At 47.5% G+C, this 26,886-nt stretch overlaps 2 protein-coding genes across 3 annotated transcripts; both read right to left on the bottom strand.

Moving 5' to 3' along the window:
• Window positions 1–7,895: 7,895 nt before the first annotated feature.
• On the bottom strand, window positions 7,896–12,538 carry Znf691 (zinc finger protein 691). Its single transcript, XM_038334465.1, has 2 exons — window positions 12,452–12,538; window positions 7,896–9,347 (listed from the first exon to the last, which is right to left on the bottom strand). The coding sequence occupies exon 2, from the start codon at window positions 9,336–9,338 to the stop codon at window positions 8,487–8,489; it is 852 nt and encodes a 283-aa protein (XP_038190393.1). The 5' UTR covers window positions 9,339–9,347; window positions 12,452–12,538; the 3' UTR covers window positions 7,896–8,486.
• Window positions 12,539–15,828: 3,290 nt separating this feature from the next.
• LOC119817815 (erythroblast membrane associated protein (Scianna blood group)) lies at window positions 15,829–26,045 on the bottom strand. 2 transcript variants are annotated; one of them, XM_038335234.1, is made up of 11 exons: window positions 25,953–26,045; window positions 25,442–25,780; window positions 23,761–24,042; window positions 21,916–22,032; window positions 21,307–21,339; window positions 20,845–20,877; window positions 19,158–19,178; window positions 18,186–18,206; window positions 18,064–18,090; window positions 17,948–17,974; window positions 15,829–16,544 (listed from the first exon to the last, which is right to left on the bottom strand). In XM_038335234.1, the coding sequence occupies exons 1-11, from the start codon at window positions 26,038–26,040 to the stop codon at window positions 15,829–15,831; spliced, it is 1,704 nt and encodes a 567-aa protein (XP_038191162.1). In that variant the 5' UTR covers window positions 26,041–26,045. The 2 variants fall into 2 exon arrangements, with proteins under 2 accessions (XP_038191162.1, XP_038191164.1); XM_038335236.1 differs by having other exon boundaries at window positions 23,761–24,036.
• Window positions 26,046–26,886: the final 841 nt, after the last annotated feature.

Genomic DNA, 26,886 nt, shown 5'->3' with positions numbered 1-26,886 from the left:
CGGGTTCATAATGCAAGAAATGTGTGTGTACCTGCACATGCTGTGCCCCACACACCCAAGCAAAGGGTCCGACTGATCGTGGGCTGGAGCCTCCAAACGCAGCCAGCCCCCACACATCTTTTCTATCAGCTAATTAATTATCCTGATGTGTTTTAACAGCGGTAGCTGACTACCGCACTGCGCCCTTACAGTTTAGGTAAACCTCTTGTAAACAAGCTATATCTGGGCATGTGCTTCCTTAGCTGATCTGAAAACTCTGTCTTTTGATAAGTTTACTGCATTTCTATTTTCATTTGGAAAACCATTTTTTGTTTGTCCTGTTTTCATTGGGACTGATCAGCCTTAAAGTTGTGTTTTCCTGTTTTGGTAAGTGGAATTTGGGGTGCAGAGGATGTGCACGCTCTGGCCTATGTGTGGTCGGGGGACAGCCCTGGTTGTCAGTCTTCAGCTCCACCTCGTTTGAACCAGAGAGGGGTCTCTTTGTTGTTAGCCTCTGCATACAAGGCCGGCTGACCCTAGAGGTCCCACCCCCACCCCACCTACCTCTCACCAAAGAGCACTAGGACTGCAGACACGCACTGCCACACCCTGCTTTCTGTGGGTTCTGAACATCCCAACTCAAGTGCTCACCTTGTGCAGAAGCGCTCGGCTCACCGAGTCATCTCCCCAGCCCCGGAATGGAATTTTTATTGCTCTTGTGGCTACTCCCAGCATAACATTTAACCTTAACCTTAAGAGTAAAACTACTTCCTTCACGTGAATAAACTTAAAATGCTTTACTGCAAACGTTCTCGTGGAAGGATTTCCTGTATGCAGTTCTTTACTGCGTATGTACGTCCGAGGGAGAGGCTATGGGAGCATGTATGGAGGTCAGAGAAGAACTTCCACCTGTATCATGCCATCAGGTTTGCACAGTAAGCACTTTTACCCAAGGAGTCAGCTTGCTGGCCCCAAACATTCCAAACTGTGATAGCGAGCCCCAGACCAACAGCATTAAATACAAGCCCACGGAAGCAGGAGACTGCTTTAAAGTTCACTTTCATGGTAAGGATGCAACATACTGAGGTCAGTTACAAATCTCCACCCGACATAAGCCCAGCTCCCCAGCTTCTTCTCGTGTTCTCGTATTTTTAAAACCACGTCCCTAGCAGGAGATCGGAGTTCAAGGCCAGGTGGCTTGGTTGCGTGAGACCCTGTCTCAAACAGACAAACCAAAACCATGTCTCCAGATCACTAGATCCATAAATGCATTTGGGATTCCCCAACAAAGCTGGGGAGTTTGTCTCGCGTCTTCCTACCTTTTCTGGGGTTGGCCTCTAGAGATGTCCTGCATGTAATTAATCAGTTTTTAAATGAGCTGGAGAGATAGCTCAGTGGTTAAAGTCACTGTTGCTCTTCCAGAGGACTGGTGTTCGGTTCCCAGCACTTAGGTCAGTTGAACAAAATGTGCAATATCTATGTGTTTAATTCTTTCATCGCTCTTATAACTTTTCTCATGTACATCCTGTACCACACATTGCTATATTTTCCACCTATTTCCACTTTTAGGGATGCTAATGTAAATGATACTGTCTTAGGCATTGTTCTATTACACCATGACTAAGGCAACTCATAAAAGAAAGCATTTAACTGGGGGCTGGCTTACAGTTTGGAGGTTTAGTACTTTATCATCATGGTGGGGAGCATGGCAGTGCACAGACAAACAGAGCTTCAGAGTAACTGAGAGTTCTACATCCTGATCCATAGGCAAAGAGAGAGAGAGAGAGAGAGAGAGAGACTCTGAGCCTGGGCAGGGTCTTTTGAAACCTCAAAGCTAGCTGGGCGGTGGTGGCACACACCTTTAATCCCAGCACTCAGGAGGCAGAGGCAGGCAGGCTCTGTGAGTTCGAGGCCAGCATGGTCTACAAGAGCTAGTTCCAGGACAGGCTCCAAAAGCTGCAGAGAAACCCTGTCTCGGGGGAAAAAAACAAAAGCCTACTCATAGTGACACACTTCCTCCAGTAAGGCCACACCTCCCAATCCTTTTAACTTTTTCAAATACTGCCACTCCCTGGTGACTAATTTTTATATATTTGTGTGTGTGTGTGTATGTGTATTTGTGTATGTGAGAGAGAGAGAGAGAGCACACCTACACATGCCACAGCGTGGGGAGATCAGAGGATAACTTGTGAAGTCAGTTTTCATCTTTCAGGTCACCGGGGGAGGTGGCAAGTCCCTCTTCCCACTGAGCCATTTTGCTGGCCTAAATGGCACTATATATTTAATCTCAAAATTCTACTTATTCAATGCTGGTATTTAGGAAAGTGATCAACTTTTATTGCATCCTATAATCTTTTTATAATTTCTTAATTGTTGGAGGCAGTCTGGCTTCCTTTTCACTCTCTCTTTTTTAGATTTTTGAATTTTTATGTTTATGTGCATGAGTGTTTTTTCTGAATGTATGTCTATGCATTATGTTTGTGTCTGTGCCCTCAGAGGCCAGAAGGTGGCTCTGCTAGGAACCAGTCCCCAGTTCTCTAGAAGAACAGCTACTGTTCTTAACCACTGAGCCAATTCTGCAGCCACATCTTTCTTTCTGGCTCTGTATGAACACAATATTGTCACCTGTAAATACAGGGCTTTATTTTTTTCTTTCTAGTAAATAATGTTCTAGTAATAAATTAAGTAAATATTTAATATGTAGACCAGGCTGGCCTTGAATTCACAGAGATTCTCCTGCCTCTGCCTCCCGAGTGCTGGAATTACCTAGGAAGTTCTGGTATATTTTTAAAGGGTCTCTTTTCCCTCCTCCTATCTAAAGGACACTATCCCCCAACAGTAATTGTAACAACTTAGTGAAGTCCCCGGAGGTTAAACTCAGAGCTGTGTGGAGCCTTCCAGCACACGGACTATCCCAACAGCTTCTCGCTGTTAGATTGTCCACACCGGAGTCCCAGGTTTTCCTGCACTGGCACTGGTTCCCACAGTATGAGCTCCTGTGTAACTCCCTCCAGCCATCTGTCTCCACTCCAGAGGTGATGGCGTGGCCTGTGGTACTAGTCTCTAATGGACTTAAGAAGTGCTAGGTGTTCCATTTGTTCAGGCTTTCCCTTTCAGGACAGACTGGAAACTACTGAAATCTTTCCGCAGTTTTCCTGTGAGTCAGGGTCTCGCTATGCAGCGGAGGCTAGTCTTGAATTCATGAGCGGTCTTTCTGCCTGCCCCGAGGGCTAGAATTACAGGCATACACTACCATACCATATGTGTGTGTGTATGTGTGTATAGATATAGACATATAGATGTAGATGCAGATGTAGATGTCGATATAGATATAGATATAGATATAGAGATAACTCCACACGGGACTTGGGTTGGTAGGGTGTTTAACTGACATGCACGAGCCCTGGGTTTGACCTCTAGAACCACATAAACCAGTCAGAGTGGTATATGCCAGTAATCCCAGCAACTCTGGAGGTAGAGATAAGAGGATCAGAAATTTAAGGTCCTTTTCAGCTACATAGTGAGTTTGAGGCTAGTCTGGGCTACATGAGATGCTGTCTCAAAAAAAAAAAAAAAACTTAAATGAATTCTATCCCAGAATTAATGATTCACAGGGCCAAGGAGTGCTCTCCTAGCATGTGAGAAGCCCTGAATTCAATCCCCAGCACTATATTAATCTATATTTGTCTATAATTATGAAATCACCAGTGATATTTATATTTTATGTTTTTTTTTTCCATTCAGTCTGTCTATTGGACCCAGGACTTTTGGGAATCACTAAACTAAATCCCAACTCCTCTCCCATGCTTTGCGTTGTCCTGTGTTGTCTGTCTGAACTTGAGTCTCCCTGCTTGAACGCAAGAATTTCCTTCAGGGGCTGGAGAGATGGCTCAGTGGTTAAGAGCATTGCCTGCTCTTCCAAAGGTCCTGAGTTCAATTCCCAGCAACCACATGGTGGCTCACAACTATCTGTAGTGAGATCTGTTGCCCTCTTCTGGCCTGCAAGCATTCAAGGAGGCAGAATGTTGTATACATAATAAATAAACAAATCTTTAAAAAAAAAAGAATTTCCTTCAGTTTTCTTTTTCTTCTTTTTGTTTTGGTTTTGAGACAGGGTTTCCTTATGTAGCCCTTGGGGCCTTGACCTCACAGAGCTCCACCTGCTTGTGCCTCAGAGTGCTAGATGTCAGCCACCCTGGCCTGTCGTTTTTGTTGAAGCCCAGGCTGGCCTTTCCTGATGTCGCCTATGGAGTCGCTGGATTGCCAATCAGCAAAGCAGGAAGTGTTTCTTGTAGATCAGGTCTAGTGATGAACTCCCTCAGCTTTGAGCTTGGAAGTCTTCACCCCTCCTCCACTTTCTGAAGGACATTTTTGTTGGACTGTATTTCTTCTTTTTCCTGTCATCATTTTGAGTATACCATTGCACTGCCTTCTTGCCAGCTAGCTTTCTTTTTTTTTTTAAAGATTTATTTATTTATTATGTATACAACATTCTCCCTCGATGTATGCCTGCAAGCCAGAGGAGGGCCCCAGATCTCAGTACAGATGGTTGTAAGCCATGTGGTTGCTGGGAATTGAACTCAGGACCTCTGGAAGAGCAGTCAGTGCTCTTAACCTCTGAGCCATCTCTCCAGCCCGCCAGCTAGCTTTCTGCTGAGAAATTTCTTCATGATATTTTGAGAGATCCCTTGTGTGTAATAATTTGACTTTCTCTCAGTTTTCTTTATGATATTTGGACTATATTTCTTAGAATGGGTGTCTTTGGTTCACCTCAGAATTCTCTGAGTCTCTTAGGCATAGTCATTCATTTCTAGCCTCAGATTTGGGAGGTTTTCGTATTTCTTTTTTTTTTTTTTTAATTATTTAACTTTATTTTTTATGGGCATTGGTGTAAAGGTGTCAGATCCCCTGGAACTGGATTTTTCAGACAGTTGTGAGCTGCCATGTGGGTGCTGGGAATTGAACCCGGGTCCTTGAGAAGAGCAGTCAATGCTCTTAACCGCTGGGCCATCTCTCCAGCCGCCGGTTTTCGTATCTCTTGAAATATGCTCTCTGTCCCTCCCGCCTCCATTTTCCTCTTCATGAAACTCCCATAATGCATCAGCCTACTTGATGGCGTCCTGTAAGTCCCTTCGGATTCTATCACTTTTTTCACTTTTATTTTTCTCAAGACAAGGTTTTACTAGGTAGCCAAGGCTGGCCTGAAACTCAAGATATAGCTCAGGCTTGCCTGTAGCTTCTGGTAAGCCCTTGCTTCTAGCCGCCCTAGTGCTGGCGTTACAGAACACGCCACCATGCCCTGCTCTTCATTTCTGCTCCTATGATCTGGCAGACTAGACTCTGAGTTTGCAGAATCTTCTTTTAGTATCATCTGGGCTGCTGTGGGGAGAGGCTCTTGCCTCAAAAGCCTGACAACCTGGGCCTGATCCCCGGAGTCCATGTAAAGAAGGAAGGCAAGAACCGATCCTGCAGGGTTTTCTTCTAGCTTCCATGTGTGGACACCGTGGCACATGTACCCCCCCACACACACACATCTTGCACACAATAAAAAATTAATTTTTTTCTAAAAATAACATATTAAAATCTTTTTAAAAATAGGGTATAAGGCACATATCTGTAAGGGCACAGCTTTCTTTCTGTTTTTTGTTTGTTTTTTAGATAGGATGTCACCACTTAGCTCTAGCTGTCCAGGAATGCAATCCGTAGATCAGGCTGGCCTTGAACTCACAGAGAACTGCCTCCCCAATGCTGGGATTAAAGGCAAGGGCCCCTCTGCCCAGACTTAATATTATTTTTAAATATATGTATTCATATATTTAAAATGTGTGTACCATGTGTGCAGGTGCCTATAGAGGCCAGAGTCTTTTGGAATCCCCTGGTGTGGGGGCTGGGAACTGAATCCAGATCTTTTGCAAGGGCAGTAAGCTCTCCTAACCACCAAGCCTCTCCCCAGCTGCAGAGGATATCTTTTGAGGCTAGGTTCTCTCCTTTACAGTGGAGCAGGGGATGAATCTCAGATGTCAGATGTGTGCGGTGAAGTACTTTACTCATTGAGCCGTCCCGCTGGCCCATGCAGATTCTGCTGCTTGCTCAAGTCTGTTACTGAAATCCTCTCCAGCAGTGGATCTCAGCTTCCTAATGCTGCAGCCCTTTGATACAGTTCATGTTGTGGTGACCCCCAACATAAAATTATTTCATTGCTGCTTTATAACTGTAATTTTGATACTGTTACGATCATAATATAAATATTTGATATGCAGGCTGATATGCAACCCCTATGAAGGGTCATTTGGCCCCTAAACTGTTCAGGACCCACAGGTTGAGAATCACTGCTCTAGTGTATTTTTCTTTTTCTTCTTTTTTTTTTAAGTATTTATTTATTTATTATGTATACAATATTCTGTCTGCATGTATGCCCGCTGGCCAGAAGAGGGCACCAGATCCCATTACAGATGGTTGTGAGCCACCATGTGGTTGCTGGGAATTGAACTCAGGACCTTTGGAAGAGCAGGCAATGCTCTTAACCTCTGAGCCATCTCTCCAGCCCCTCTAGTGTATTTTTCAATCACTATAATTTTCCATTTAAGGATATTTGTTTGGCTTCTTAAAGCTCCTCTCTGCTAATATCCTCAAATTCTTCCTGCATCATTTTCTTCTGAGTTCCAGTTTGCATTCATATTGGGAAGCACCTTCAATAATCAGCCTATCTACACTATGGGGTGAGGTGGGGGCAGTCTTCCAATGCTTTGGAGGGATAGGGTCTCTCTACATAGCCCTAGCTGTCCTGGAACTCTCACTATGTAGACCAGGCTGGCCTCAAACTCAAAGATCCATGTGCCTTTCCCCCAAAGTGCTGGAATTGAAGGTGTGCACCACCACATCTGAAGATGTTTTTTTCTCATTAGAAGTGTTAGGAGTTCATAATATCTTGCGCCCCCTGGTGTCAACTTCAGCCCTGCAGCAGGCTTTTGTTTCTGCTTATGCCAAATTACATGTCTAAGGTTTCTTGTTTTTTCCTTTTTGTTTCTTGAGTCAGGGCCTCATTATGTAGCTCTGGTTGTCCTGGAACTCTATATGAGTTAAACCCATAGATATCTACCTGCCTCTGCCTCTCACATCCTGGTATTAAAGGCGTATGCATATGCTGGGCTACAAGTCTTAAATTAGGGTAAACCTGGCCTCACAGTTCAAGAAGAGAAGTGGGATGGAGCAGAGGAAGGAAAAAGGAGGCGGGACCCCAGACTAACAGAAGAGATAGAAAGGGTACCTTGTATTTGATAAAGGGAAGCTGGGTGGACACTAAGCTTCCATGTGAGAAACTGCCATGTGAGACCAGGCCTAAATCGGAAACCAGGCAACCTTGCTGTCTGAGTCCCAGGGAAGAATTTACTGCTATTAATGGCACACTATCATCCTGGGTTTTAAGAATTTTCATATTATCCCATTCCCAATCCCCTACTCCCTGCCGCTGTCATTTTTCCCAGCCACAAGTGTTCAATCATAACCTAAAGTTTGAAAGGTCCTCATCCTGACACTGACTTCCGCCACACTAGCCCCCACCTCTAGGCCAGCCTCCTTCAGAGGCCAACAATGCCCACGTGAAAAGCACGCGGAATAGCTGCAGAGGTCAGCGTCTACACGGGCCCCACCGCACACCCACTGGGTGACCTTCCTTTCAGTGAGTGTTTTCATCCGTCCTCGGGGGTCTCTGTGGCAACCAAATGAGATAAAGAATGGCACGTACAACCCACAGCCGACTCATTCCCTTTCTCTCCTCTAAAAGCTTCAGAGGCTTGGCCTGCTGTCCTTCACATTTCAGAGGAGCCGCCATGTCTCGGAATTCAACTCCTTCACGGGAAGGCTGCCCTGGAGCAATCTCCCCAGATCCCCACATCACCAAATAAGTACACATGTTCTTCTCATTGATGTGTTTTACTGGTGATCACTGAGGAGACAGAAGTTGGGGTGAGGAGGATAGGTAACAGACACGGGGAGTGTGAGGGTCCCTGGACTCTGGATCCCTGAGGCTTCCTTTTCCTTCTTACTGAGGGACCACAGGCCTCTTCTCAGACAGAGAGGCCCCTCCAACAGAGGCCACGCCTCCTGGCCTAGGGTTCTAGAAGTTGTGTTGGATGAGGCACAGCAGGTAGGAACTCACAGGGCACTGCGGTGTGTCTGAAGCTAGATGGCTTTAAAGGACCCTCAGACAGTGACGCCATCTCAGGCACTTCCCAAAAAGCCAGGGACTGATGTCCCAATGACAAGTGCATGTCCTGAGCCTATCCCACTTTCTCCACCCCTGAGGAAGTGAAGACTGGGCACTCTGATTTTCCAAGGCAAGAAACTGCCTGGGAGGAGGCAGGATTCCCTGACTTCAAAGGCAACATGGGACCATTCTACAAAGGGAAGGGTTTGCAGGCCAGGTGGCCACAGCAGGTCCTTAAGGCCTCCATCTCCTATCGAGGTGGGCTCTATGCTCTCCTCCACTTTCTAAGCAGGACTCCCCTTTAGTTAGAATCTTTCTCATCCTGCTCACCCAAGTGTGTCTTCTGGTGTCGGATGAGGTTGGAGCTTCGGGAGAAGTGCTTCCCACACAGAGTGCAGCGGTACGGCTTCTCCCCTCTGTGCGTCCTCTGGTGTGCACCAAAGTTGGAGATATCACTGAAAGTCCGTCCGCACTCAGTGCACTCATAAGGCCTCTCACCCGTGTGGGTACGGTGGTGTACCCCAAAGCTGGAGCTGTTGCTAAAGCTCTTCCCACACTCGCAGCAGATGTAAGGTGCTGGCTCCAGGTGGGTGCGCCGATGGACAGCCAGCGTGGCGCTCTGGCTAAAGCTCTTGCCACAGATGTCACAGCGGTACGGCCGCTGGCCCAGGTGGTCCTGCTGGTGAGTAGTGAGGTCTGAGCGCCGCCGAAAGCTCTCCTGACACTTAGCACACTGGTAGAGCTTCTCTTCCAGGTGGATCCTCTCGTGCCGGATGCGGTTGGAGCTTCGGGAGAAGCTCTTGCCACACTCCGAACACTTGTATGGCTTCTCACCAGTGTGGATCCGCTGGTGTGTTCTCAGGTTGGAGGTATTGTTGAAGGTTTTGCCACACTGCACACATATAAAAGGCTTCTCATCCGCCTCTGGGCTTACAAAAGCAATGGGGTTCCCAGGGCCTCCAGCTTGGGCAGCGACTTTCTGCCATGGCGTTTTTGAATGTGTTCCTTGAAGACCCTTTGACAGACTCGCCTGCCCATGTTCCTCCCCAGATATGATCTGAGAACCCTCTGAGTCATCCACTCTCCAAGGCTTCTCCCCTTCCCCTTCCTCAGGCAGGTGTGCTTCTGGACTCTGCTCCTTCTCACTGCCCATCTCTGAACCCTGGGAGCGAACACAAATGGTCAACACCTTCAGTCCTGTGTCAGGCCATCAGATCAGAGAATCTTGCATTCTGGTTGAAGCTTCCTCCCCCAGGAATAACCTCAACTAACTGGAATACTTGTCGAAAGCCTCCTGGTGAATCCCAATCACGCAGAAAGCTCTGTGTGAAGCCTGGTAAGAAAACCCCTTGTATTGGTCTATGAGCCAAACCCACCAGAAACCACTCTCCTGCCATCAGGAACTCCTAAAGGTCTCGTGCTCAGAGCAGCTGTAGGCACTCAGATCAGGGGATTACAAGAAATTCAGGATCTGGGGTCTCACTGCTCCCAACAGCTGTGGCTGTCCTGGAACTCTCTATACAGACCAGGTTAACCCTGAATTCACAGAGATCCACCTTCCTCTGCCTCCTGAGTGCTAGATTTAAAAGCATGTGCCACCACACCCACTCTCTTTTAAAACTGCTGAGGTCATATTTTACCAAGTATCTATCCAAGGCTGAATGCTGGGTAAATATAAAAAGTAAAAAGGGGCTGGAGAGACGGCTCAGCAATTAAGAGCACTGGCTATTCTTTCAAAGGTCCTGAGTTCAATTCCCAGGAACCACATGGTGGTTCACAACCATCTGTAATGAGATCTGGCGCCCTCTTCTGGCCTGCAGACATATATGCAGATAAGAACACTACACATAATAATAATTTAAAAAGAGTAAAAAGACTGCCAGGCATAGTGGCACATACCTTTAACCCCACCACTTGGGAGGCAGAGGCAGGCAGATCTCTGTGCATTTAAGGACTGCCTGGTCTACATAATGAGTTTTGGAACAGTCAGAGTTCTGTCTCAACAAACAAATAAGCAAACAAATAAAGGACTGAGTTGGTGATTGGAGAGTTGGCTCAGTGGTTAAGAGCACTTGCTGGCCTTGCAGAGGACCCAGGTTCAGTTCCAAGCACCCATATCAGGTAGTTCCAACTCCAGGGGCTCCACAGGCATCTGCACGCATGTGGTGCATAGACATTTACTCAGGTGCTCACACACACACATATAATACATTTTTTAAACTGAGGTGGAAAAATGACTCAGTAGATAAAGACACAAGTGACCAAGCCTGAATCTCAGTTTGATCCCCAGGACACCATGGAAGGAGGCAGGAACCAACTCCTGCAAGTGGTCCTCTGAGCCCCAATACACACGGTGTCAAGTACACACACACACATACACACACGTGCGCAAATAAAGAAATGTTTTTTTTTCTTTTTAAATAGTAGAATGATTTAGGGTTGGATGATGGGACCGATGAGACTGACCAGCTATGGTTAAAAGCACTTGCCACAGAAGCCTCACGAGCTGGGTTCAGTGCTGGAACCCACCGTAAAGAAAACTGATTGACTCCGAACGCTGTCCTCTGACCTCCATATACAAGCTGTGGTGCCACTGCCACACCCACTGAATAATAAATACAATTTTTAAAAAGATGTAAGATTATGATTACCACCCTCATACAGTTATGACACAACAGAATGAAGCAGATCGTGAACACAATACAGAACATGAGGTTCCAGGGAAGAGAGTGACTGAGCCACATCTGTCCCCATCCTTCATGGCCCAGCATTGCACATGTAACACTTTCTCCCCGGCGGTGGCACACGCCTTTAATCCCAGCACTCGAGAGGCAGAGGCAGGCAGATCTCTGTGAGTTTGAGGCCAGCCTGGCCTACAAAGCAAGTTCCAGAACAATCTCCAAAGTTACACAGAGAAACTCTGTCTTGGAGGGTGAAAAAAAGGTAACATTTTCTAAAGGTCCTACAAAGCACTAGACTACAGCTGAGCACTACATATGCATCATCTCAATTCATCTTTTTTTTTTTTTTTTTTTTTTTTTTTTTTGAGATAGGGTCTCACTATGTAGCTCTGGCTGTCCTGGAACTCACTATGTAGACTAGGCCAGCCTCTGCCACCTGGGCTCAACTATTTATTTTTCATACTTATTTTAGAAATGATGAAACTGAAACGCAGAGAAACTAAGTCACTAGCCCAGGAGCACACAGCAATCGAAAGCCTATACGCATGCAAAACTGAAGCCTAGCGCCATCACCCTAGGCTGAAGTTTTTACACTGCTGCTGGAGGGAGAAAAGGAAGAAAGAAATGGGAGAGCGCTACAGCAGTTAGGACCACACTGAGACTCCAAGAGTGTCTCTAAGGAGGGCGCAGAAGCAGCTTCATGGGGGAGGTGGTATTTGAACTATGACTTGCAAGATGGATAGATGAGCAAGACCAGAACTGGCAGGAACAGGGAGGGAGTCCATTACTCACTGAAAAGACAGGGCAGCTCAAATACAAGATCGTATTCACATTGCACTTCTAAGATCTGAGGGAGAAGAGAGCTAGTGTATATTGGGTTTTCTTCTTAGGAGCTCAGTGGCACAGTCTGGAACAAGCGTGCAGAGGAGGGACCAGTTCTAGGAACAAGCCAAGAAGACAGAGCTTGGTAATCACAGATGAGAAAGGGATGAAGGATAAAAGCCTGGATTAGAGGGGTGACGCCAACCTGTGGCCTGAAAGATTAAAGTTCCAGATCTGGGTACAAGTCAAGGGCACCGCGGGTAGCGTGGAAGGACCAGGGGCAAGGAGTGGAGACTCACGGGAGCTGCATAGTGGGTCAGAGATGGAACATCAAAGGAGCCTGAGTCTGATGTGGTCACGGAGAGGGGACAAAGGCTGCAGAAGTGTCCAAAGAGGCTGTCTGAGTGGGTAGGACAGGGGAAAGTTGGAGGAGTCAGGGTACAGCGTCCTGGAGGGCAGGAGCTGGGTTCAGAGAGGTCGAGGGGCTTGGGGCTGGAGGTGGAAGAGCACGAGGAGCGACCCTAAAGGCACGGTGTTTGGGAGGAGCAGGGAGTGGTCCAAGGCCGACGGTAAAGGCGGGAGGGCAGAAAGACTCGGACAGGATCACGGCGAAGGGACATACAGCCCCCGGCGGCCTTTGGAACCCACGAAGCGAAACAGCAGCTTCCAAGCCATTTTTGCGAGAGAGAAGGGGCCGCGCTCCAAGCGCCCCGCGCGTCGCGTCCGCCTCCCCCCACGTCACCTCAGCACAACCACGACCCACCTCACTCCCGCAGCTCGGTCAGGGACAGCGCCGCCTGGGTGGGCGGGGGAAGGAGCCGGAGCCGGAACCCAGAAAGGACCAGCCTCCGCCGCGTCGGGATTGGATTCTGGGGACATCCTTTCTCTCTACGGCCAATAAACATTGGTCTAGGGCGCGGCATGCTGGGAGTTGTAGTCCTGAGGCGGTTTGCGTTGCTGCAAACATTTGCCCAGTTCAGAACACAGCTAGCTGTGAAGCTGTCTTCACTTCTAAGGTCATTAGGTTTCTTTTCTGTTTTACTTTTGAGATGGTGACCCTCGATAGAAGCCTCGTACTTCATTTAATGTTTATAGTTTAAAATTAAAAGAGCATGTACCTGGAAATAAGTTTAAAGATAAGTATTCTGATCTCTTTGTCCAAGAAGAGGAGTGTCCCCGTCCAAGGACTGGCCTTCAGCCAGGTCAGCCAGGGGCCCAGTACAGGGATTTTCTGTGTCCTTCATGATCCTCAGTTAACCCAAAAATCTCATCAGTTTGGATACAGCAGACAGTTAAGTACCAAGAGCTGGAATTTGGTTTGGGGGTTTGTTTGTTTGGGAGGTTTTATTTTTAAAAACAATAAAGATTAGGAGCAAGATAGAGTGTAGAGATTAATTGAATTTATATGATAACTACAAGCTTTTCGTGTTTATATGGTCTTTCAGTGCCTGACTTTGGAGCTGGAAAAGGGTTAAGGCTAGAGATGGTTCAGTGGTTAAGAGCAATTACTGTTCTTTCAGGGGACCCGAGTTCAATTTCTAGCATCCACATCAAGGAGCTTACAACCAACTCCAGATCCAGGGGATCCAATGTCCTCTTCTGGCCTCCTGGGCACCTGCACATGAGTACACACATGTGCATGAGTACACACACACACACACACACACACACACACACACACACACCTGAAAAGAAAGAGAGCCACAAACTGTATAATCCCAGTTCTTTCCTCTGTAAAATCCCTGACTCAGCTATTGCAGAGACTGAATGAGTGACTAGATAGATAATCTCCTGCCTCCTCAAATAGCTCTGGTTTCTGTGGTGACTTCTCTCAATCGGTAAGACCAGTGGACTTGGTTTTAGGGTTGACTATTTAGGAAACTGTGTTTGGAGCTGAAGATGTGTGTGAAATATAAGTATTATACACTATTAATTTATAAATTGGCAAAGATAAAACCTCAGAGGCAGACTCGGGAATCGAACTGGGTTTATCATGAACTTTGTCTAAAGCGTGCTTGAACTGGGTTTATTATGAACTGTGTCTAAAGCGTGCTTGAACGGAGGCTGAGCTGTTCAGGCACCCCCCCATCATGTGTTTTCTCCACAGTTTTCCTTCCCAATGAAGACAACATGCCAAACCGTAAATACCAAAAGTTGTATTTAATAACTGTACAAAGACAAACAAAATAGTCCTTTGAGGCTCTGTAATAGCAAGTTTTACATATCACCTTGACCGGGTCACAAAGTTCCCAGATATTTCGTCAGACCTTATAACTGTCCCTATGAGGGCAGTTTGGACAAGATTAACATTTAATCAGTAGATTGAGGAAAGCAGTTACCCTCGTTAATTCCAGTGGGAGCCATCCAATCAGTGGAAGATTCCAGACCCGTTTTGGGGCCTGTCCGGCGTTGGACAGGACTTCAGGTCTTTCCCTTGCCTTGGACTGAAATTAAAACATTGGCTCTTTCTGGATCTCCAACCTGCCAACTTCAGTCTCGTATGTATTCATTTTCTGCCCCCATTCCCTCACTACACACACACACACACACACACACACACACACACACACAGAGTTGGCTCTGTTTCTCTAGGGAACCCTGGCTAATGCAGGCACTATTGGAAAGAACGTGTAACAGATCTAGTTCCAGAGGGGTCCAGCTGCCTTCTCACCTGCAGACTGATGGGAAGCTCCACAAAGAGGCTGCCTCACATACATGGGTATTACCTGAAAGTTCCTTGCCTTCTTTTTCCAATCCGCATCCAAAAAAATAAATGTGTAGTGTGTGAGTGTATGCATGTGTGTGTTGATGTATAGTTATGTGCAGTGAATTGAAGGTGCCCTTGAAAGCTAGAAGAGGAAGCCTCACCCTCTGGAGCTGGAGTTTCAGGTGGTTGTCAACTGCCCAATAGGGGTGCCAGAAACCAAACTCAGGTCCTCTGCAAGAGCAGTGTAAGCTCGTATTTCCAGCCTTGAATTCATTATTTTATTGTCTCACTATATAATCTTTCAATTAAGATGTCTTATTGGGTTTTGGGGGGTTGGGGGACTTGAGATTGGGTCTCTCCATATACCTCTGGCTATCCTGGAACTCACTATGTAGACCAGGCTGGTCTCAAACTTACAGAGATCCACCTGCTGGGACTAAAGATGTGCATCATCATACCCAGCAATAAGACATCTTATTTTAAATAAGACCAACTTTCTTGAAATCAGTAATCTATGACCCAGAGGCTATTGTCGAGTCTTGAAGAATAATGGTCTTGTGGGTCTATTGCGGTGAGTGGCTCAAACTGCCACTTTTTCTCACTGGGCCTCTCTGAACTTCATGAGGTCTTCAGAGGGTCAGAGCCATAGACTGCAGAGTGACCACATAGCTGGATGGCTTTGGTTACAGCTATGCCTCCCAGATCCATGCCTATGTTGAGGGTTTTGGAGGTATTATAGTTCCTGGTCAACATGTAGGTAAATTGATTCTGAAAACACGTACATTCTGGATGGCTCCCTTTCAAGCTAGCTGTTGAAAACATACTCTGGTTGTCTCCAGACTGTGCTGTCAACAGCATGAAGAAAATAGAAAACAACGGGATGTTGACACTTCTGCTTCAATCCTGAACAAAGAAGGGAGGATGTGCGATTCACAAGACATACACTTGTAAAAAGCTGGCTTTGGGAGTTGGAGGCCTGAACTGGGGGCAGGGTCAGGGGTAGAGAAGAACAGTCTTTGATGGAAGAAGTCAGAGTCTGGGGCTGTAGCTTCACTACTGAAAACCCATTGATGTCGTGATAAGTTCTTATCAGGATTCCCTCAGGTACAGAGCCTGTCCCCTGAGTCTGCACAGAACACTGCGAGACACAGCCAACGTCTCCTACTAAAACCTCCACTGAGTGAGCTCTGTTCATATCAAGAAGTCATCCACCAGGGCAATGGGAATGTCTAGTCTCCAGAAAAAAAGGCAGTGTTCAGAATTGAACCCTGGAAGAAAGGTAGTACAAAGAGAAGCCACAGAAGGGTCTGGATTTGGGTCTGGTCTTTGGACCAGAGAGGTACTGGAGAAACAGTTGCTGGGCCGGAAGACAGAGTCCAGGGTGCCAGGCTAGAAGATGCTCACCTGCATGGATCAGATCACAGGGCACAGCCCTACAGAGAAGGAGCCTTGAACCCCTGAAGGGCAGGGCCGAGGCTAGAGGGCCAGGTATCGTTGACTGGGAAAAGCTCAGAACCCTGAGGAGATAGTAAGGACGGATTCACCTTCAGGGTCACATCTCCATTAGCACGGCCTTTTCCTTCATGTTTGGTGACAACCGATTCGTCTGACTTCTGCAGTTCGGTACAAATAACTAGAGGAGCCGTGTTCCTCCCCTCATCGTGAAGACAAGGTTCAAAGAAAGGACGGAGGGGGCTGGAGAAACTGTGGGTGAAAGTAAAGATGTGGGACTTGTCAGTCACGTTGTAGAAGGAGATGACTCCGGCTTCATAGTCCAAGAAAACCCCCACACACTTCGGAGGCTCTTTCAGACGGAAGGAGGTCTGCGGGGACGTGAGAGCTTCATACTCATTGCGACGGCTCTGCCGCAGGAGCCAGTGGCCATTGGCAGGTGAGGCCGTGACCTTCCCCTTCCTGATCACGGAGTCACTGCACACGCCAAGGATCCATTTGGTCTTCTCGCCCACGTACACCTCCCAGTAATGACAGCCAGTGGTGAAGTACTCAGAGCCAAGCACGCTGACGACAAAATCAAACCTCTGAGGGTGGTCAGGAACAGACCGCTTCTTGTCGCCAAGCCTCACACATCTCCGATCCTCAGACAGGATGAGTTTGGGATGGGCCGTGTCAGGGTCCAGGGTCACCACCACTGTAGAGAGTTGGAGGGGAGAAGAGAATCTTCAGGTAGGGTTGGAGGGGAAATGCTCTGGAGGCCTGCAATCTGTCACTAATCTGTTTTAGTTCATGGCTTTCCTCGACCACATCCACAGACGTACTGGAACCAGACTTTTAGCTTGCAGACAGAAAGCTTGCCCAGTGAGCCTGGAGCCCTAGGTTCCATTTCCAGCACTATGTAAAACAGGTGGGATGATGTAGTATGATGGTATTGGGGAGTGGAGGCTGGAGCATCAGTAGCTCAGGGTCATCCGTGGCCTCAGAGAGAATTCAAACCATTGGATAGCCTCAAAAAGCCAAAAAAAAATCTAGACTTGGATGTTAGACCGTGTTCTGGTTAGCTTTTTGACAATCTAATAACAAGCTGGAATCTAGTGGTTCTCAACCTATGGGTCACGACCCCTTTGGGAATTGTATATCAGAGATCCTGCATATTAGATATTTACATTCTAATTCATAACAGTACAAAATTACAGTTATGAAGTAGCAATGAAGTAACCTTATGGTTGGGGGCCACCACAATGTGAGGAGCTGCATATTAAATGGTTGCAGCATTAGGAAGGTTGAGAACTACTGTGCTAGAGTAATCTGGGAAGAGGGAAACTCAGTTAAGAAAATGCTTCCCAGCCTGGTGGTGGCGGCACATGTCTTTAATCTCAGCACTCAGGAGACAGAGGCAGGCAGATCTCTGTGAGTTTGAGGCCAACCTGTTCTGTAGAGCTAGTTCCAGGGCCAGCCTGATCTACAGAGTGAGTTCCAGGACAACCAGGACCACACAGAGAAACCCTGTCTCCAGAACAACAACAACAACACAAAACAAAAGCTGTCTCCATCAGATTTAACTGTAGGAAAAACTGTTGGGTTCACTTTCTTGATTAATGATTGATACGGCAGGACTCAGCCCACTGTGGGTGGTGTCACCCCTGGGCGGGTGGTCCTGCGTTGTATGAGAAAGCAGGCTGGACAAGTCACACAGAGCAAGCCAGTAAGCCGCATGTCCCTATGGTCTGCACTTTAGTCTCTGCTTCCAGATTCCTGTTTTTGGGTTTGACTGATGATTAATCGGAAGCTGTAAGCCAAATATATCCTCTCCTCCTGTCTTAGTTACGGTTGCTATTGCTGGGACGAAACACCTTGACCAAAAGGAACTGGGGAGGAAAGGGTTTATTTGACTTACATCTCCTGGGTCACAGTCCTCTGAGGGAAGCCAAGGAGAATGACAGATTTGATCCAGCTGTGCTGCCTAGCGACACAACCACTACTTATGATGACATAAATTCACATCTGGATTCAAGTGGGACAGGATGAAAACTTAAAGGACAGAGTCTGAGAAGCATGGACTCTGGAATGGAAACCGGGAAGGCTGACTTAACTTACCAAAATGCAGCCGGGCTCGTCTCCAACCTGAAAGGCAAAGGAAGGATTTGTTAAAGCGGAGTAGGAATGGAGGCAGCCCAGAGGGCAGAGCCAAACCCAGAGTAGGAGCATCTCACCTGCGTTGGCGGCGGCTCTTTTCAACTCTGGGGGGGGAAGAAACAAGGGGTGAGCTATCTGTCACTGGACTTGGGGCAGGAAATAGGTTGGCATGGAAATTACAAAAACATGGCAGACTTACTCAGTTCACTTCGGAGCTTCTCTGAAGAATAAAAACAGTTGGACGCATCAGAACAAGGACCATTACCCGCTCGCTAGGCTTCTGTCCCTCACACCCACATTCCCATAACAGATTAGAAGCAGCTGTGTCCTGGGACTTCCCCCATAATGATGCCTGCAATAGTGCATGGCTCCCTGCTGTGGCCTAGGAGTCCCCAGAGATATGACAGATGATCCCCAAATTCCTATGTGAGTCAAACCTTACCTTCAGGACAATAAATATTACATTTGTAGGTGACAGTGTAAGTGAAGTATGTGAAGATGTTATCAAATAAGATAAAAGTTTATGTAAAACCATCGCCAAGTCCCTATAAAATCTTGCTAGCATGTGTATTTTTTCTGTGTAAAATATGTAGACATGTCACATGCCTTCAGCTTTTTGTTTGTCTTCTTGTTTTCTTATTTGTTGGTGTTGGTTTTTGTTTTGTTTTGGATGAGGGTCTCACCATGTAGCTTTGGCTGATCTGGAACTTGATATACAGACCAGGCTGGCTTCAAACTCACAGATTTGCCTGAGTGCTGGGATTAAAGGTGTGTGCCACCTTGCCTGGCTGGTTTTTTGTTATTATTAAGTGTTAAAAATTGGTTCCTGTGGATGAAATGACTGAGAATTTAGAAGGCTGTGTCACATTCCAGAGGGGACTCAATAGCCATAGACCCTGCCTAGGGAGCACTATGCCCGGGTATAGAGGACGTCCCAGTAGCTTCATCTAAGAGAGGCACACATCTCGGTAAAACAGCTCCCATTTGGGAGCTAGATAAATCCTGTGTAGGAAAGAGAAACAGCGCTCACAATAGGGATGTCAAGAGTCAGGCAACCCTCCTTGGTTTGAATTACCCTGTTCCCCCTGCCCAGATAGTCACTGAGTCATTCAGCCCGCAGCAGAGACAGTAGCAGAAAGAAGGTGGCTTAAGAGAACTTGACAGAACTTACTGAGGGCTTTGTGGAGTCTTCCTGAAAACCAGAGAGAGAGAAAGAGAGAGAGGAGTGAGTGACCTAATCCTTTACCCCTGGGGCCCTGGAAGGCCCACCACTCCACTACACACACACACACACACCACCAAGAAGGAAAGGTCGGAGCTGCTTCCATCAGTTCCTAATCTAATCCCTGGTTAAGGTCAGACTTAAGAGTCCAATGGAGCTTGTGTAATTTTCCTGCTGGTAGCCCCCCCTTTGCTTCTCCTTTCCTTTTGTTTCTGTCTGGTCTCACTTCCTCTGTTTCCATGTTAGTAATACTAGGGTGTGTGTGTGTGTGTGTGTGTGTGTGTGTGTGTGCACGTTCTCATGCCTTACTGCCTTTCTGCAGCCTCCTGTTTACAGTATCTAAGGCCCATCACTAATTCACTCACTGGAGTGACTTTATAATTCTCTAGAGCAATTCTCCAAAGTCACCATTTTCACAATTCAGGGCCCCAGGAAGTTGGAATATTTATATGCTTCCTGTGCTTTGCATGAGTGCTTCTAGCTTCTCTAGAGGACCCACCCGGCCCTTATCTTCCCCAGCCTAGCATTATCCTTGTCAGAGAAGTGGAGCTGTTGCGTCTGAGTCCACCCAGCTAAGGGGTAGACCCAGGGGAGGCTTCTGGCTTGGAACAGTGACGCTGAATATGCCATAGCTTCTCAGGAGCCTAGGATGTATGACTGTCACTTCCACAACTAACTGCCTCCATTTACCGTGTCCTGCTCTTACACAGAGTGAGACCTGGAACCCCTTAGCAGTGACATGCATGGAATTATTATTCCTGCTTTGAAGAAAATAGGCTGAGGCTCAGAAGGACCATGAAATTTTCTCAAGGTCATTGATCTAGTAAGTGACCAAGAAGACGGGATTTGAACTCAAGTCTGTCTGACTTCTAAGTCAGTGTCCCTTGCCATCACACAATGCTGTTCCTTTGTGCTCTTGGGCAGAGCAGTCAGCCTGACTGCAGTGTACAGTCCGTCCACTCTCCAACCCCAGGTTGGGGAGAAACGACGTAGGGTCCAGATTCTAACATCATTGAACTAGGAGCCATCAAGTCAGTGATAGATCTCCACAAGACTCCAAAAGCATGTCTTTTGTCCTGGGGGGACCCCAGCACGGGTTCATCCAATTAATGATGCTGAAGTGGCATTGAGAGAAAGGAGTCCCAGACCCTGTGGCAGATCTTTTGAAAAGGTTTTCTCTTTTAACACTGGAACTTAGCATCCCCGTATTACAGATGAGGAATCCAGAGTCCAGGGCAAGACTCAAAACTCAAGGCCACAATATGAGAGACCAGCAAGCTGAATCAAGTACGGTCGACCCCAAAGCCTGCAGCACTTCCATGGCATCACGCCACTGCTCTGTATGTCAAGGTCATGTGGATCCCTGAGCTTCTCATTCATCCCGTGTGACCTTGCTCATATATCTTTCAGTCACAGGCAGACCCCCTTTTAAGAGGATTGCTAGAAAGACTGATGAAGGAGCACATGGCGATCCAGACACATGCATCTGGGCATTGGCACCTCCTCACCCACAGGCACCAACTCCATTGCCCCTCGACACCAGAAACTGAATTTTAGTACTATGGAGGAACTGCTGGCATCTACTGTAAGTAGAAAGAACATTATACTTGCTCACTGCCTCTTGCTCGGTACATACCTTTTTCTTTGGCGTGGTCTTCCAGAAGATTTTCTAGAGAAAGAAAAGGGAAAGCAGATAAAATTCTTGGCCTTTTCAAGGGAAGGTTCTGAGTCCCTGTTGGTTTTATCAGCTCTTGAACTGCCCCCAACTCTGCCATCTTCATTTCGGCCCCTCCTGATCCAGCCCGTCATCTCTCTTCTGTACCACAAAATGGGAACCCAATTTGTCTGGCAGGTCCTGTCTTACTCCTCTGGTCTCTTCACAACCCAGTAGCCAAAGAGCCCTCTTCAGAGCGCCATTCTGATCAGGATTTCCCCATTCAGTGCGTTACCTCTGCTTTTAGGAGAAAGACTGAGTTCCTCCATCAACACAAACAGAAGGTGGCGGAACTTTCAGGTACCAGTGTAGTTCTGTGAGCACTGGAGATACAGAAACCAACAAAACAAAAACATGTTCCCCACCCGTACCCAGAACACTTACCTACCTCCATCACCTGTTCGTACAGAAGCTTCTCTGGAAAGGAGAGAGGGGAGAGTGAGCTCAGCTTAGGAAGCATTTTTTCCTAACACACATGCCCAAACATGGCCTAAGCTGTCTGATTAGGATTGACCCCTTGCCAATATAGGTGTATGGCCATTTGAAAAGATCAGAGTCTTCACACCATCAAAAGGGGGAAGAAATGTTGGGTTACGTAACTTTCCAAATCCTTTGCAATCAAGAGCCCAAGAAATGTGACCATTTTAATGAGGGTTTTATCCAAATGGATATAATTGGATTTCCTGATTAGAAGGCTCTAATTTCTTAGTTAATTAGAAAGCTGCCAGGGTTGGTTGCTGTCTAATTTCTCAAAGGGTGAGAACTCACAGCTCTACCCAGGCCTCTCCGCAGTCTACTGCATTCCCTCTGCCGTGTGTGAGTCCCGGGTTTATGACTGTCCCAGTTTTCAACTTGCGGGGTCTCCCACCTCTGGTAGATGCCATGCCCACATCTACTTCTGCTAGTCTTTCCCTAGAGCAGTCACAGTCTCCCACAGACCTCACCCCACACCCTACAATCACTGTCCCCACAGCTCCTCTACAGCCAAGTTACCTTTTGATCTTTTTTGTTTACAGATGAGCCAAATGCCAAGAAGGATAAGGAGTCCCAAGATAGGCAGGACCACAGAGAGAGCCACGGCTGGAGAGGACAGACTTCCGGGAGCTGGGGCTGAAACAGAGACCATCAATGACCACCCTCAAGAAGACGTCTGAGAGCAGTTCTCTGCCTCGGAGGGTAGGTGGCTCAGGCATATCCAACCATCTCCATCGGCTCTAAGAAGAACCCTGCCAAGACTGATGAGGCGCTTTGCTTCCCTTGTTAACTCACACTCTGGGTGACAGAGAGAAATGGGGTGTTTGCATCTCATGAAGATTTCTCAACCACAAGTTCACCCTGTCTTCTAATTCTCTGGACAAATATTCTAGAGACCTCAAAGTCCAGAATGTGTGCTCCTTAACAGTTCCCAACAGTCCCTCATGAGTCCCACCTGCCTTCTCCTCAAACCCTTTCTGTTGTGCAACCACAGACTTGGCTACAACAATGTGTTCCAGGCTCCAGGCTGCCTCTCTGCACCGTCAGCAGTGGCAACACAAGGTCTATGGACCACAGCCGCAGGCCTGGAGCTCAGACAGGAAGGGGAAAGGAGTGCAGGAGATAGGACTGCATGTCTGTGACCCCAGGAGGCAGGACAGGAAAGTGTGGGGCTGTGAGGAGCCCCAGCTGGCTGTGCATCCTTGTTCAACCATTGGGAGGCCCTAGGCAAGAGACCCAGCCTCTCCCAACCTGGGTTATTCATCTGTAAAATGGAGCTGGTAAGAGTCTTAATTCCTTGGGACTATGGGGGAGGGGAAGGACTTAAATAAGTCACCTTAAACTCTTATCAGCTAGGGAGAGGCGAGGGCAGAAGTAAGAGGGGAGGAGCATAAAGGGAGGAATGAAGAAAAGGATTGGCAGATGTCCAGGAGGCTTCTCTACCGACTTATTTTATCACATGACTCCGTATTTCAAGGATATTTCAAAGCTTCACCCTTTTTAACCCAGCAGTTCTATTTTTTTAAGAATGTGTTCTGAATCAGCTCCAAATAAGTGTGAAGATGTCCACTGCATCAGTAGTTCTCAGGTGCGGGGGAGGGGGCGTCGGGGGATTGCAAAGCATCTGGAGTCCCTTTAGTTACTTTGTTTTGATCAATAGCCACATGATGGAACTTGATGCCTCCCCAAAAATCAATTTATGAAAAAACACTTCAGAATTAGACAACAAATAGCTTATGACTTGAGAAGTGAGAAAAGAAATGAGGGACAAACATGGACACATACACAGAAGCGTGGGCACACTCCTCGAGGACATGTGAATGTAGACTCCCAAAACATTAGCAGTAATTCTCTATGATTTATGAGATTCTATGCCACTGTTTTTGATTTCTCTAAAATGTTCCACTTTTTTCATGTGTATTTTAAAAAAATATTTATTTATTTATTATGTATACAATATTCTGTCTGTGTGTATGCCTGCAGGCCAGAAGAGGGCACCAGACACTATTAAAGATGGTTGTGAGCCACCATGTGGTTGCTGGGAATTGAACTCAGGACCTTTGGAAGAGCAGACAATGCTCTTATCCTCTGAGCCATCTCTCCAGCCCCTCATGTGCATTTTTTACAATACACATTCTTAGAGCTTCAATTCATAGAACAAAAAAAAATTGAAAAAAATCAATTTAAAATTTTCATGTGTATTGGTGTTTGGCTTGCATGTATGTCTGTGTAGCATGTGTGTTTCTGATACCCCAACCACCGAGCCATCTCCCTTCCCCTGAAAATTCTTTACAAAGTCCCCACAAGGTAGAGTTTCCTTCAAGCTCCTCAGGAGCCTCAAGCTGATTTGCACCCCTGCATTACCTGCAATGACCATGGCTGTGGTCTTCTCTTGGCCGAGGACCTCATTACGGACAGTGCAGGACACATTCCCCAGAGTGCTGTCCCTGATGCGGCTGGACACTGCTGTTCGGAATAGCCCAGTTTCATCCAGCGAGTGGGTCTCTGAGAGCGACAGGAGCACTCTGCCCTGAGCGTCTCTCCACTCGGTCCATGGCTTTGGGAACCATCCCATTGACCAGCACACCAGCTGGATCCAGCCAGCATCATAGCTCTTCACATGGATGAAGGGATCAGAACCTGAAACTAAAGGGGACAGATTGTCTGATTGAGGCAACCCAACTGACTGGCAGGGGCGTGCCAAGGTGCCCTCCAACCCTTCCTCCAGTGGACAGCTCTTAATAGAGCTCTCGTTTCTGCCTTTCCTTTACCCACAGTGGCTCTGACCACCACAATGGGATAAAACAGTCAATCCAAATGAAATTCAAGATCTGCTCATGACAACACTGGTACCACACTCTTCTGACTCTTTGGGCACCTCAGCCCCTGTTTTTTTGTTTGTTTGTTTTGTTTTTCGAGACAGAGTTTCTCTGTAGCTTTGGAGCCTGTCCTGGAACTAGCTCTTGTAGACCAGGCTGGTTTCGAACTCACAGAGATCCGCCTGCCTCTGCCTCCCGAGTGCTGGGATTAAAGGCATGCGCCACCGCCGCCCGGCTCTCAGCCCCTGTTTGAAAGGTGATTTGCCAACCCCCGGCCAAAAGACTCCGTGACTGGAAAGAATCTACCAACTACTATGCATTTTAAATAAATTCTTCCCTCTTTCATAAACTAAGTGACAAGCAAAGATGACCAGGGATTGGAGAGATGAGCTGGCTCAGGGTTAAAAGTACTGGCTGCCCTTCCAGAGGACCCACCACCCCCATGGCAACTCACAACTGCCTGTAGTTCTAGTCCCAAGGGGATCTGACACTCTCTTCTGGGGTCTGTAGGCCCCAGGTACCTATGTGGTAGACAGATATTCGAGCAGGCAAAACACCCAAACACATAAAATAAAAGTAAATGAATCTTTAAAAAAGATTGTCAATGGTAACCCCATGGACAGGCCTGAAGTGAGAGCAGAGACTTGGGCTGGGTCTGCGGTAGACTGATTTTTATAAAAACACTGAAGCCCGGGCGGTGGTGGCGCACGCCTTTAATCCCAGCACTCGGGAGGCAGAGGCAGGCGGATCTCTGTGAGTTCGAGACCAGCCTGGTCTACAAGAGCTAGTTCCAGGACAGGCTCCAAAGCTGCAGAGAAACCCTGTCTCGAAAAACCAAAAAAAAAAAAAAAAAAAAAAAAAACACTGAAGCTGGTTTGAGGAACAGTCTCTGACCTCTGGCTCTTTAAACACTCAAGAACCTGGAAATGCACTGTGAAGCAATTCCTTATCATAGCAGGGAATTCTGGCCCTTGAGGACTTTTTCTTTCAGCCAGGGTTGTGAGTTTCTTGGTAATGAAGCCAAGAATGTTGCCCTTGTCTGAGCCCACCAGCCTGTGTTTATCCGGGTCCTGCACTGTACAGTGTTTTCCAAAGTCCAGGTGTCGTCCCCTCCCCGGAAGAATCACCACTCAGGGCTTCATTGAGATGAGCAGACCCGGCTAGAGAAGACAGAGCTGACAAAGCGATTGCCACAAATGACCCAGGCCCCTGCAAAGCATCCTAACCTGCCACTTGCAGGGTCACGTTGCCCTCTTGACTCTGGTTTCCGACCCGGAACTGGCATTGGTATGGCCCTCGGTCCTCGAGCCTCACGTTACTGATATACAGAATGTAACTTTGCTTGTGGGTATCTCTCACCAGCGTGGTCCTGCCCTTATATTCTGGTATCAGATCTTCATCACTGTCCTGCCCATCCCGGAGCACGTGGACAGCCTGGGTGCCAGGCAGGTGTGCAGGCCGTTCCCACCTCACCTCGCTGAGCACCATGCCTGGCCAGAGCAAGAGGGGGCAGGGCAGCTCGGCTCTGCCCCCGAGTGGGGCCAGGTAGAACTTGTCGGTATTTCCTGTGGAACAGAGACCAAACGGGGAGAAGGACGCTGAAGAGATGGCTTGGAGATGAATGAGAAGGGAGTTTCTTAAGGAAGGCTGAGCCTGGGAAGGTCAGCAGACCAAATTGCAGTGCCATGCCTCATCCCGGTCAGACCTCCCAGGCAGAGAAAGATCCAAAACTCCTACCTGACACCTGAGCAGGCAGCTGGAGGAAGGCTAGAGCAAGGAGGCAGCTGAGAAGCCGGGAGCCAGAGGGACTTGGTGGTCTCTCCATATGAACTAGGACAGACACCGGAAGAGGACTGATGAACTTGAGCTGAGGAACCTAGGAGGTGGGGCCGAGACCCAGGTCACGCATTCCACCTAAGGAGCAAGGACGAGTGCTTCGAAGCCCAGCTTCACTACCCTTACGCTCGTGTGACAAAGTGACTAAAATTCTCAGAAACATTTTCTTTTCTTCATCCTTAAATACTTTAAATTGTATGTATATTCGAGGGGAGGTGTGTATACCACGTGAGTGCGGGTCCTCTGGGAGGCTAGAGGAGGGCGTCGGCTCCCCTCTTAACAGGAGACGCTGGTGGTTGTGAGAAGCCTGATATGGGGACTGAGAATGGTCCCTAGGAAAAGCAGCAAGTACTCTTAACTGCTGAGCCATCTCTCCAGCCTCTCTGACGCCCTTTTAGATTTATATATAACCAACAGAGGCTTCCAAGTCCACCGTTTCATCATGAAGACACTAATCCTTCAATCTGGCACTGGGGGTTGAATAAACCTGGGTTCAGGTCTCACCTATTTTCCTTTGCTAGCTCCACATCTCTAGCAAGGTTGTGTACTATCTGTGATGCCACATGCTTAGTCCATGGGGTAGGGGCCTGTCTTCAGACGTAGGTGGGAGGACTTAATACATAGATGTCTGGAGAACAAGTCCATGATAAATGTGTACTGAGCGAAAAGGAGCTAGTCATAACTCAGAGGTGCACTGTGTGCTCTAGCAGCGGGAGACCCCCAGGGGGCTCCCTAGTAAAGCTCCGCCCACCCACTTGTCATTGCCCAAAATGCCGTTAACAGGAAGCAGAATCTTTCCAGCCACACTAAGGAAAACGTTGAAAATGCCAACACT

Source organism: Arvicola amphibius, chromosome 6, assembly GCF_903992535.2.
Source record: "Arvicola amphibius chromosome 6, mArvAmp1.2, whole genome shotgun sequence".
Lineage (NCBI taxonomy): Eukaryota > Metazoa > Chordata > Mammalia > Rodentia > Cricetidae > Arvicola > Arvicola amphibius.
Note: the sequence above shows the minus strand (reverse complement) of the source record. Positions and strands in the feature narration are given on the sequence as shown.

Coding starts and splice junctions, on each gene's coding strand:
- Znf691 (XM_038334465.1), bottom strand. CDS start 9,338: ATGGGCAGTGAGAAGGAGCAGAGTCCAGAAGCACACCTGCCTGAGGAA.
- LOC119817815 (XM_038335234.1), bottom strand. CDS start 26,040: ATGGAGAGACCACCAAGTCCCTCTGGCTCCCGGCTTCTCAGCTGCCTC. Junction 22,033..23,760: donor CACAGCCATGGTCATTGCAG/GTAATGCAGGGG, acceptor TCTCTGTTTCAG/CCCCAGCTCCCGGAAGTCTG. Junction 21,340..21,915: donor TAAACAAAAAAGATCAAAAG/GTAACTTGGCTG, acceptor TCTCCTTTCCAG/AGAAGCTTCTGTACGAACAG.